The sequence below is a fragment of the Diadema antillarum genome, unplaced genomic scaffold (assembly GCF_040938485.1).
Source record: "Diadema antillarum isolate AM-2024a unplaced genomic scaffold, OU_Dant_1.0 seq00001740_RagTag, whole genome shotgun sequence".
NCBI classification, from domain to species: domain Eukaryota; kingdom Metazoa; phylum Echinodermata; class Echinoidea; order Diadematoida; family Diadematidae; genus Diadema; species Diadema antillarum.
This window is the reverse complement of record NW_027272423.1, coordinates 206,122-218,478: the sequence shown is the minus strand read 5'-3', so window position 1 is coordinate 218,478 and position 12,357 is coordinate 206,122. Positions and strand designations below refer to the sequence as shown.

The window sequence follows — 12,357 nt, the reverse complement described above, 5'->3', positions numbered from 1 at the left end:
AGTCACCGGAGGTGCGCACGCATATTTTTTTACCCGCAACCGTGTTTAGGCCCTGTCACACCTTTCCGGGCAGCGTGTTTTTTTTTAGACGGCGCAGATTGGGGACCCTAAAAATCTATTGGGGACCCTATCTCTAAACCTAACCCTAATCCTAATCCTAACCCTAACCATCAAACCCTAACCCTAACCAAAAACCCTAACCCAACGTTTTTCCCATAGGTTTAACACGCGCCATGCCCCAATCTGTGCCGTCTTAAAAAAAAAAAAAAAAAAAAAAACGCTGCCGGGGCAAGCTACTCGGGCTTGTTACATGTAGAGACATTCCTGAGGGCGGAAAAGGATTTGTGCGAGTCAGCGCATGTGTCTTACTTGCTGGACGCGTTATACTTGCGAGTATACTGTGTGACCTTTGTACCAGTCGCGTGGGGGCTGACAACTCAGTGAAGGAATTCATCTAATGGAATGGCTGAAATCTCACAGAATTTCATTATCTTGGCTGCATACAGGACTGCGAAGTACCTGCGTGAGAATTGCCTGGGAAGTACTGCCGCTAAGGGTCTCCTACTGGCGTTCTGCGTGGACCTCTACGGGCATTCCCGCGACTCACCCGGAAAAAGTTTTGGTCATGCTCAAAACTTGGCTGCGGTTAAATCGGACTTGCGTGAGCACCTCCGGGCAACTACGCGCTAGATACTGTCAGGTGCGGACCAACTGCGGAGAGCTCCGGGGAGTAAATTTGTTTCCCCGCAAGTCAAGCCGCAGAAGTTCCCCCGTACGGTATGACAAGGCATGAATGAAAATTGCAAACATTCTTGTTCGCCCGCTGAAAATCTTCTACGTGCTGGAAACTACCTCCTCGCCACAAGCCCGCGTAGCTTGCCCGGAATGGTGTGACACGGCCTTTAAGGATCTACCTTATGCGGATACATTACGTTCACGGAGCTAAAGGCGGTGTCACACCTGTCCGGGCAAGCTACGCGGGCTTGTGGCGAGGAGGTGGTTTAAAACACGTAGAAGATTTTCCGCGGGCGGACAAGAATGTTTGCAATTTTCGCACTTGTTTCTTACTTACTAGACGCGTGCTACTTAGCTTCTACTTGCGTGCGTTCCGTGTGACTCGCGTGAGAGCTTTGAAACCGATCCATTTTCTGTTACGAGCGACTTACGGGGATTGCGAAGTACCTGCTTTGGAGTTGCCTGTGAGGTGCTACCGGTAAGGGTTTCCTACTTGTGTTCTGCGCGTACCTCTACGGGCAACTCCCGTGACTCTTCCGGAACAACTTTTGAGCATGCTCAAGGCCTTGTCATACCGTATCTGGGGAAGTTTTGCGGCTTGACTTGCGGGGAAACAAATTTGCTACCCGGAGTTCTCCGCAGTTGGCCCGAACTTGACAGTACCTAGCACTTATCTCGTCCTTAGTTGCCCGAAGGTGCGCACGCTAGTCCAATCTTCCCGCAGCAAAGATTTGAGCATGACCAAAACTATTTCCGGATGAGTCGCGAGGATTGCCCGAAGAGTTCCACACAGAACACCCGTAGGAGGGCCGTAGCCGCCGCAATTCACAGGCATTTGACCCACTTGAAGTAGGTAACTGATCTATGCCTATGTGAAGGGAGTGCGTGCCATTTGTGGGCTCATTCTCTTCTTTGTCCTCAGTCCTCTGTGGCGTCGAGGACTACCTGGTCCCTTTCGGACAGGACTTCATCCGCCGAATGGACTTCAGCAGCAATTTGATGCATTTGCTGTGAATCTTCCGGGCTTTGTGGCTGTCCATCCACTGGACGTTCTCTGCCCTTGTGCACTTTCCGTCTACGGGGCATCTTCACTTCTTGAAAGCTAGTTGACAAATGATTGTTTGCCCATCCACTCGAACCAGCCTATTGTTCAGACTAGCACTCACCTCGCAGGCGACTAGTACGCAGATAACACGCAGTTGTGGCGCAGGTACTTCGCAAAGCCCGTATGTCGCCCGTAACTGACATAAAAGAAGCTATCACGAAGCTATCACGTGATACCCACGCGCCTAACATGCAGTTCAACGGAGGTGTACGCAAGAAGGACTTAGGTATCACGCGTTTATCATGTAATACCCATGCCAAACTCGCCCTAAACCTTGTCCGGCTGCAAAAATTATTCTGCGTGCTGAAAAATCCCCATACGCAATAAGCCCGCTTAGCTGGTGTGACAGGGCCTTTTTTTGGCAGCGGGTAAATAGAGCCAGCGTACGCACCTCCGGGTAACTACTTTTGAGATACATGCTAGGTACTGTCACGTGCGGGTCATCTGCGGGGAGCTCCGGATAGCAAAAATGTGACACTGCACCTCAAAACAAACAAAAAGTCGCCAGACATGAATTTTTAGTTAAGACCAAATTCTGAAAGAACAGACTTTAAGCTTTAAAATGATGTATAACTCAAATCAGATGGACTCTCCTAACCTATCTAAATATTGGAAAGAAAGCACAAATTCAGGAAAAGTGTGAACTGAGAAAAGAGGCTCTGAAGTACAGTGTCTATTCAAGCGCTTAATCTTTACCAAACCGTGCTGGCTGTGGGATGAATGGGACAAAAAACACGAAGTAAACCACCAGAGTGACAACAATGAAGGGATTATCAGATTAAACTGAATTTTAGCATGCCTCATTAACACATTCTGTTCATAATCAATGCCAACTTTCAAAGCAGTAGCACTATCCTCTCAAAAGTTATTAGAGTTGAAAGTGAAGAGTGTGGACAAGGTTTTTCAGAAATGAAACAGGGATTCTAAAGAAACACCTAATCACACTATTCTACCAAAAATGCTCGAGATAAACTGCTGAAAAAACACACTTTCCTGCCCGTTTTATGATACCAAATTTTAGCATAATGTAAGAGAAGACCCGCTCTTTCAGAAAATATGAAAAAGTCAAGTTCGGCTAGGTTGACCCATTTCACTTATTTTCAGTCCTCACGCAAAATCAATGTGTGCGACTTTATGTTCGTTTTGAGGTGCACGGTCACAAATGTTCTTCGGAAGTCGCACGCAAGGCTGGTGTGACACGGCCTTTAAACTGATCACGATTCCGCAACCGTATCCATCCCGTTCATAATAATGTTTTAAGAATCTACGAATAATCAATTGAAAAGACGCCCAAGATGCATAACACTACATCTACAGTGTCACATCCACAGCACAGGGGTAACATTAGTCACTGCTCTAAGTTACAATTCAAAAATAAAAATTTAAATACTTTTAGTACTCCACACCTTGTATTAACTCGATCTCGCTGAGGTGGATACTTTCCACAATGAGTGTGCAAACGAAGAGCTAAAAAATAATTTGAGTTGTCTACCTCATACTTAATCAGCAGCTTCTGCAATAAACTTCCAAGGAATGACAAATCAGCTCCAGGGTATAACCTATACGCAGGGTGACCACTTGTTAATGCAACGCCTTGTACTGATGCACACTTGTTGTTGATATGATAGAGATAAATACAAATTCAAATCAGTTACCTTAGTAGATTCGCCTAGACACAACGTTTCGAAAAATGTATGGAATTTTCATTCCATATTCCTCAGTTCTGAAAAAAAAGGTCAACTCAGCTTTTAAAATTGTCTATTGTAAATCGTCCGTCGTGCGTCATTATTTCAGGTTTTTTCTGAAAAACCAATGACGTGTTTTTTTTTTTATTTGACTCCCATTTCTTTTTCATTTTCTTCAAAACACATTGCAATATTTTCAACAAAATTGGCAGAATTCGTAGATTCATAGAATTGCAAATGGTAATCTTTCCACACTTAGAGAGACGCAAAACCTCGGGAGGGTGGAATATTCACAGATCTGTTTCAGATCCCGGAGGAATAAAGAAAGTTAGTGCGACAAATAAGTATAGGGGCCTACACGCGGGCCCTTAAAAACGTCATGTTTTATACTCCAAATGTAGTAATATGAGGGGGCTGTACCACAAGTAGTGGATCCATAGACTTAATGCTTTATTAATGTTCATTTACTCGCAACAGTTTCGAAGTTTATTTTTATGGAGTGATTTTTTTTTTTCACAACAGTTCTAAATATTGTAATGAAATGAGGTTAGAGCACTGAAGTTGCTGTCTCTGGTACGTCTGGTTAGGACGTAGGGGGCGTGCGGTGACCCCATGACCGTATGAGTTTCGATGGGGGTCACGGGTCGCACGTGGTTATACTCTCGCTCGGGTAGAAGGAGCGAGGAGTGGTGAGCTGACGCTCGTCGGGGGCGGACGTGTCCGCGGAGTCCCCCCGTGGTTTTGTAGTGTATTGTACACTGAAGTCTTGTAACGCTGTGTGTATCGGCCATTCGTGCGGCGATACAGTGGTGCATCGTGTCAGGCGACTGGTCCTGACGGGTAGCCGGATTGGCGAGTACGGTAATAAAGTTCTTCTTCGCACGCACTTCGATTGTCTTCTCGGTGAATTATTGATGCTTTCTCTACGTGATGATGCGATATGATGTGATCGTTGTGAGTCCGAGTGAGGTGTCCGCGAGCATACCCAATAAAGATCCCACAGTAACTGGAGAAATCCGGTTATATTACATTGGTGGCAGCGTCGGGATGGGTTGCGTGGACCAGGAGACTGCTATAACGATCATTTTCATGTTATTGTGACATATTTTGCATTAGAGGAGAGATGATTAATCCTGCAGTGCTATAGTAGTGCCCTCGTTACGAATGCCTACTACATTTTTCGTTGCCTGCAGGGTGAGTCTGGATCAGTAAATTCATCTTGCGTATATTTCGTCCTGCAGGTGAAAGACGCTTGCAGGTGAAAGGCGCCTGCAGTTGAAGTTGAAAGGCTCCTGCAGGTGAAAGGCGCCTGCAGGGGAAGGCGCCTGCAGTGAAGGACGCCTGCAGGCGGAGGCGCCTGCAGGGGAAAGGCGCCTGCGAGCGAAGGCGCCTGCAGGGGAAAGGCGCTTGCCGGCGAAGGCGCCTGTATTGTTTTAGACTTTACGCAGCCTGGAGAAGATAAAGAGAGAATAGCGCCTGTCAAGAGGACCCTACAGCGCATGCAGTGTCAGCGGTGCCTTTAAATTGAATGCCCGGTATGCCTGCAAGTTCATCTGTCAATACCGACATCATGAAGTTGAAGTTGTTTGAGAGGCAGAAGTCTACGCCGGAAGAAAATACAGTAGGACCCTACTCGTCAAGAAGAAATAGTAGCGCCTGTAGTGCCAGCGGTGCCTTCACATTGAATGCCTGCTATGCCTGCAGTGTCGTTAGTAGTGCCTTCAAATCGAATGCCTGCTATGCGTGCACATGCATGTTTTCACGATCAGACCGAAACTCTGTTCCTGGTGCATTTTAATGCAATTCTGCGTTGCTACACATCATGACAACGGAAATGACAAGGACCGTTCCTGGTTGTAGGAAGGTTGTCGGACGTGACCTGCTGAACACAAGGGAAAACATCGGAAAGAAAAGCTTTATGCACGTGGCTCGAATGAAACAGTGCTTTGGTGAGCCGTTGTTGCAGTCTTTGATCGAGGTTGGTGGAGGTATTGATGCTCCTTTACAGGAGCCGGATCGTCATGTCCTCGTGGCACCATTCACCTCGGAAGTTCCTCAACGAAGCTGCAGACGTTCGACCAGAGTCTGACCCTATCGATGTGCACACCGGCAAAGATGAACCCATTTCTCCGACGTTTTCCATACTGATCTCCGGCGCAATCAACCAAGGAAGCGAAACTCTCCTCAGCGATGCGATGACTCGTATCAGGGATGCTGGGTAGAGCGCCAGGTGATTGTAGTGACTCGTGTACAGCCGCAACTTAATGTATATAATGTAGGAAACTGCGGGATTCCTGCAATAGGTGCATCATACCTGCAACGCCATGTGCTACTTCGACAGGTTGAACCAGCAGTGACGTATTGTCATATCTGTCATGTGGTCTGCGAGAAGACTTACGGTAAGGATATCTGGTACACCAAGTGGGACGACGCAAGGAATTCTCCGGAGACGCTATGGTTGGAGTGCAGGACGGGAACCCCTAGCGGAAGGCGCAACGACTTATGACGCTACAGTGTTTTATTTGTCTTTAAAATGTGGACTGCTATTAAGAGAGCTTTGTTTATTTTGTGTGTGTGTGTGTGTGTGTGTGTGTGTGTGTGTAAATACGTGTAAATACAATGTAAACTATCGGACAAGCTATACTTAAGGAGTTCGTTGTTTAAGCAAGGCGGGAGACAATGATGCGTAGTGATGAATGCCTCGCTTGTTTAGTAATGATGCGGTTTTCACATCTTTTTTGTGTGTGTTTATTAAGTTATGTAAATACATGTAAATGCAAAGTTGCGAGACAGTGTTTCGCGTATGTATGTCATACACTTGGTTGTTTTAGCGTGTAAGAATAGGTAAATGTGCTTACGCTAATCTGTGAAGTTTATGTAAAAATGTTGTTCTCGCGTTATTGTTTATGTTTCTGTTTGTGTGGGATACGGGATTGTAGTATCCGGTTTTGGTCATTTCATTGTTTATGTAAAGCCCGAGTTGCCCTAGTCAAGGGACTGACTAGTCTTAGGGAGGGGCTGTGTAATGAAATGAGGTTAGAGCACTGAAGTTGCTGTCTCTGGTACGTCTGGTTAGGACGTAGGGGGCGTGCGGTGACCCCATGACCGTATGAGTTTCGATGGGGGTCACGGGTCGCACGTGGTTATACTCTCGCTCGGGTAGAAGGAGCGAGGAGTGGTGAGCTGACGCTCGTCGGGGGCGGACGTGTCCGCGGAGTCCCCCCGTGGTTTTGTAGTGTATTGTACACTGAAGTCTTGTAACGCTGTGTGTATCGGCCATTCGTGCGGCGATACAGTGGTGCATCGTGTCAGGCGACTGGTCCTGACGGGTAGCCGGATTGGCGAGTACGGTAATAAAGTTCTTCTTCGCACGCACTTCGATTGTCTTCTCGGTGAATTATTGATGCTTTCTCTACGTGATGATGCGATATGATGTGATCGTTGTGAGTCCGAGTGAGGTGTCCGCGAGCATACCCAATAAAGATCCCACAGTAACTGGAGAAATCCGGTTATATTACAATATTAATAACCCAATAGTAAATGGATTACATTATACAGCCATGAGTGAGTAAATTGATACAGTTATTTGAGTGGAGTTAAACCTTAAAATCACTAATTCTGTAAATAAGCACAACTATAACTATACTCAAAATGTTTTATAGCATTTTAGGCCTACGCATCGATTAGGTTCTACATTTTAAATGATTGAATAAATCACAAAAAAATAATAATATCTGAGACTCACCTCTTATATGGCTCACTCTGTTTTGTTTTGTTTTTATATCTCAGTAACTTCAAACCAATTTTCATAGAGTAAACCTTAATTTCTTCCTAAGATTGTATGCTCTTTATCTCTTTATAATTTCTGAATCACCAATCTCAACCAAAGCCATAGCATCTTTTTAATGCATTAACGTTCTTGTTATTAATATTATTATGATGATGATGATGATGATCATGATAATAATAATAATAATAATAATAATTATTATTATTATTATTATTATTTTAATGATAATGATGATTATAATAATAATAATTATTATTATAATCGTTATTATTATTATTACGGTATCATTATCTACAAGATCGAAAGCCCTTAAACTTGTTTTCAACGTACATACGCGAATGGATATAAAGGTTAATTTTGTCCAAAATCAAGTACAGATTCCTCACTTTGGCATCAATGTGAAGGCAATGTAAAGGAAAAAAGAACACGACACACACACACACACACACACACACACACACACACACACACACACACACGTACACAAACACAATATACTGCCATGTGAGCAAACTCAAATCATAGCGCAAACAACGCAAAGTCCACCGTTTCCTGTGAGCATCATGCATGTAAATGATTGGAGCCCAAATGACACAAGGGTCACGGATCAACACGATTGTTTGGCAAAAGAGTTGGCACGTAGGCCTTTTGTGTTCGCATTTGAATCATTGCCTCATTCGCAGGATCTCATAACCATTCGTGTCACACACCTAGGTTCTTCACGTGAAGACAACAAGCTCAAGTAAACTGGTCTAAAAGATTCTTCAGTTCATGCTCTCTGCCGGTAAGCATCTTATGTTAAAAAAAATGTGCAATGTTCTGACCTTTTGTTCGTTCACTTTGCTATGTTGGTAATAGAGGTGTAAGATTGGTGCGCTAAAGGCTTGGAAACAAAGAAAACGTGATTGGTCCATAGACTTCAGTAAGATATAAGTTATTGTAGTTGCGTACTGTTTCCCCTTAAAATGATATGCGTCAGAGTAGTAAATGCCGAATAGCGCATTATGCGCATTTCACTTTTGTTACAAATGCAAATCTTAAATTCGTCAGCGTGGTCAATCTTTACTTTCTTACTCTCTTTACTTTTGTTATGGAATTACATAATTAGGTAATGTAATAATCAAATTGGAAATTTCATGTGTACTGTATAGATGAAATGTGAATCCAAAAGGGCTTTTATGTTGAATGCATTCGAACATTTAGAGTTTGAAGTTGTTTGCCATTCAATGGATTGAAATGAGTAATTGCAACGAAATTGAACGTCTATCAAACTGGCTCAAAATTGAATGCCAATCTTGCGCCGTTCAATGAAAGGAACTTCTATCTAGATTGAATGAAATATAACCTAAGAGGAACGACATCAAACGGAATTGAAGATTCGAAGAATAAATGACAAATGAGTGCAGAGCCTTGATGAAATCAGCTTTGCACGCCTTTCATTAAGTCTAATGCAAATCTGATTAAAACTTGGGGGACCTAACAATGACAAAGTGTACATGCTCTATTCTTTGTATCTTTGACCTACTGCCCATTATGTTCTTACTTTACGCATTCTAGGACTCCAAAGGATGCTAACACTGAACACATTGATGATTCGAGACTACTGCTGTAGTAATATCACGATGTCGCAACGCTCCTAAATAAAGACGGCTCTGGACTATGACAATCAAAAAGGTGAAACTTCACCACAATGGAAAATAGAGAATTAAAAAAGAGGAAAGGCCTCCAGTGCACTGATTCTCCAAATTTGAACAATGGAAATGACGTACAGACAGTAATCACTGACGGTAATGATTCGTTGTATCGTGCATGTGAAAATGGAGATCTCTCTGCTGCAAAAACCGCTGTCGAGAGGGGAGCGGACGTGAATGCTGTGAAAAAAGATGGTATTACACCTTTACACAGGGCATGTGAGAATGGACATGAAGAAGTTGCTCATTTTCTTCTTGAGCAAGGGGCTGACGTAAATGCAGCTGATCAAAACGGTTTCAATCCCATCATTTTTGCATCTATGAAAGGATATACAAAAATTGTCTCTAATCTTCTAGATCATGGAGCTTATGTCAATGCAGCAGTGGTTAACTATAATAATATTACACCATTACAGAATGCAAGTATTAATGGGCATCTACAAACAGTGCGCTGTCTTGTTGAACACCAGGCTGATGTTAATATTGCTGATAACAAAGGTTTAACTCCCCTCATCCTTGCATCTACAACAGGACAAAAACGAGTTGTTTCATATCTTTTAGATCACGGAGTTGACGTTAATGCGGTTGACAATGACGGTGATAGTTCGTTACATAATGCATGTAAAAATGGACATCTCACAGTTGTCAAAGACCTCATAGACCACGGGGCTGATATAAATGCACTAACCATTGAGGGTCATAGTTCATTACATCTTTCATGCAAAGATGGACATCTCAAAATAGCCAAAATCCTTGTTGACAGGGAAGCAGATGTGAATACTAGAGCGAAAGACGGTGTTACACCGCTAAAAGATGCTTGTTTGAAAGGACATCTGAATGTTGCACAATATCTTCTTGAACAAGGAGCTGATGTTAATGCAGCTGATGAAGATGGTTTCAATCCACTCATTTGTGCATCTTGTGGAGGATACGAAAATATTGTTTTGCACCTAATAGACCATGGAGCTGATGTAAATGCAGTAAACCATGAGGGTTATGGTTCGTTACATTTTGCATGTCAAGATGGACATCTCACAGTAGCCAAAATCCTTGTTGACAGGGGAGCAGATGTGACTACCAGAGCAAAAAACGGTTCTACTTCGTTAAAAGATGCTTGTTACACAGGACATCTGAATGTTGTCCGATATCTCCTTGAACAAGGGGCTGACATGAATAAAGCTGATGAAGATGGTTCCAATCCCCTTATGGCTGCATCTCAGGAAGGACATGCAATTATTGTTTCATACCTAATAGACCTGGGAGCTGATGTACATGCAGTAAACCATAAGGGTAATGGTTCGTTATATTATGCATGCCAATATGGACATCTCACAGTAGCCAAAATTCTTGTTGACAGGGGAGTAGATGTGAATACTAGAGCGAAAGACGGTTCTACACCGCTAAAAGATGCTTGTTTGAAAGGACATCTGAATGTTGCACAATATCTTCTTGAACAAGGAGCTGATGTTAATGCAGCTGATGAAGATGGTTTCAATCCACTCATTTGTGCATCTTGTGGAGGATACGAAAATATTGTTTTGCACCTAATAGACCATGGAGCTGATGTAAATGCAGTAAACCATGAGGGTTATGGTTCGTTATATTTTGCATGCAAAAATGAATATCTCACAGTAGCCAAAATCCTTGTTGACCGGGGAGTAGATGTGAATACTGCAGTGAAAAACTGTGATACACCGCTAAGAGTTGCTTGTTTGAATGGACATCTGAATGTAGCACAATATCTTCTTGAACAAGGAGCTGATGTTAATGCAGCTGGTGAAGAGGGTGTCAATCTTCTTATGGCTGCATCTAAGAAAGGATACGAAAATATTGTTTCACACCTAATAGACCTTGGAGCTGATGTACACGCAGTAAACCATAAGGGTTATGGTTCGTTACATCTTGCATGCCAATATGGACATCTCACAGTAGCCAAAATCCTTGTTGACAGGGGAGCAGATGTGAATATCAGAGCAAAAAGCGGTTCTACACCACTAAAAGCTGCTTGTTTGGAAGGACATCTGGATGTTGCACAATATCTTCTTGAACGAGGAGCTGACGTAAATGCAGCTGATAAAGAGGGTGTCAATCTTCTTATGGCTGCATCTGAGAAAGGATACGAAAATATTGTTTCACACCTAATAGACCTTGGAGCTGATGTACATAAAGTAAACCATGACGGTGAAAGTCCCTTGCATTTAGCCTGTCAAAATGGACATCTCAGAGTAGCCAAAATCCTTATCGATCAAGGAGCCGATGTGAATTCAGCAACCAAAGATGGTGTTACACCTTTACAAAACGCATGTAAAAACGGGAAACTAGAAATAGCACAATATCTTATTGAAGAAGGAGCCGACGTAAATGCATCTGATACAGAAGGTTTCAATCCCCTCATCCTTGCATCTATGACAGGATACCATGTTCTTGTTACTCACCTTTTAAACCATGAAGCTGATGTGAACGCAAAAATCTTTGATGGTGAAAGTTCCTTGGATAAAGCGTGTGAAAATAGACATCTTACAACTATAAAAATTCTCGTAGAAAGGGGCGTAGACGTGAATTCTTCCAGTAAAGATGGTATCACTCCTTTGCAAAGAGCTTGTGAGAAAGGACACTTAGACATAGCACGATATCTTGTTGAAAAGGGAGCTGACGTGAATACTGCTGATAAAACAGGTTTCAACCCTTTATTTCTTGCATCTATGAAAGGACACCAAGGAGTTGTTTCATACCTAACAAACCATGGAGCCGATGTGGACGCAGTAGCCATTGACGACCATAGGCCTTTGCATGTTGCTTGTGTGAATGGACATTTCGCAGTTGTCAAAATTCTTGTTGACAGGAGGGCAGATGTGAATTCTAAAGCCAAGGACGGTGTTACTCCCCTATATTATGCTAGCGCGAAAGGGCATTTACAAGTTGCTCACTATCTCCTTGAACAAGGAGCTGACACTCAGGCAGCTGATGAAGAGGGATTTAATGCCCTCATCCGTGCATCTAGAAAAGGATACGAAAGGATTGTTTCACACTTAGTAGACCACGGAGCTGATGTAAATGATGTTACCACTAATGGCACAAGTTCGCTACATGTCGCGTGTGACTATGGGCATCTCAGGATTACCGAAATCCTTGTTGACAGAGGAGCAGACGTTAACTCTGCAACAGATATTGGTGTTACACCTTTACAAAACGCATGTAAAAATGGACAATATGAAGTATCACGCTATCTTCTTAAAGAAGGTGCCGACGTGAATGCAGCTGATCAACAAGGTTTCAGTCCTCTCATCCTTGCATCTGTCAAAGGACATCAAAGTCTTGTTTCTCATCTTGTAGATCACAGAGCTGACGTGA

At 43.2% G+C, this 12,357-nt stretch overlaps 1 protein-coding gene across 1 annotated transcript; it reads left to right on the top strand.

The window, feature by feature from the left end:
* The first annotated feature begins 8,877 nt into the window (after positions 1 to 8,877).
* Positions 8,878 to 12,357, top strand: LOC139711959 (uncharacterized). The gene is made up of 2 exons (XM_071623806.1): positions 8,878 to 10,283; positions 12,340 to 12,357. The coding sequence occupies exons 1-2, from the start codon at positions 9,006 to 9,008 to the stop codon at positions 12,355 to 12,357; spliced, it is 1,296 nt and encodes a 431-aa protein (XP_071479907.1). The 5' UTR covers positions 8,878 to 9,005.

Bases quoted from the DNA above. Each gene is read 5' to 3' on its own strand.
- LOC139711959 (XM_071623806.1), top strand. From the start codon at position 9,006: ATGGAAAATAGAGAATTAAAAAAGAGGAAAGGCCTCCAGTGCACTGAT.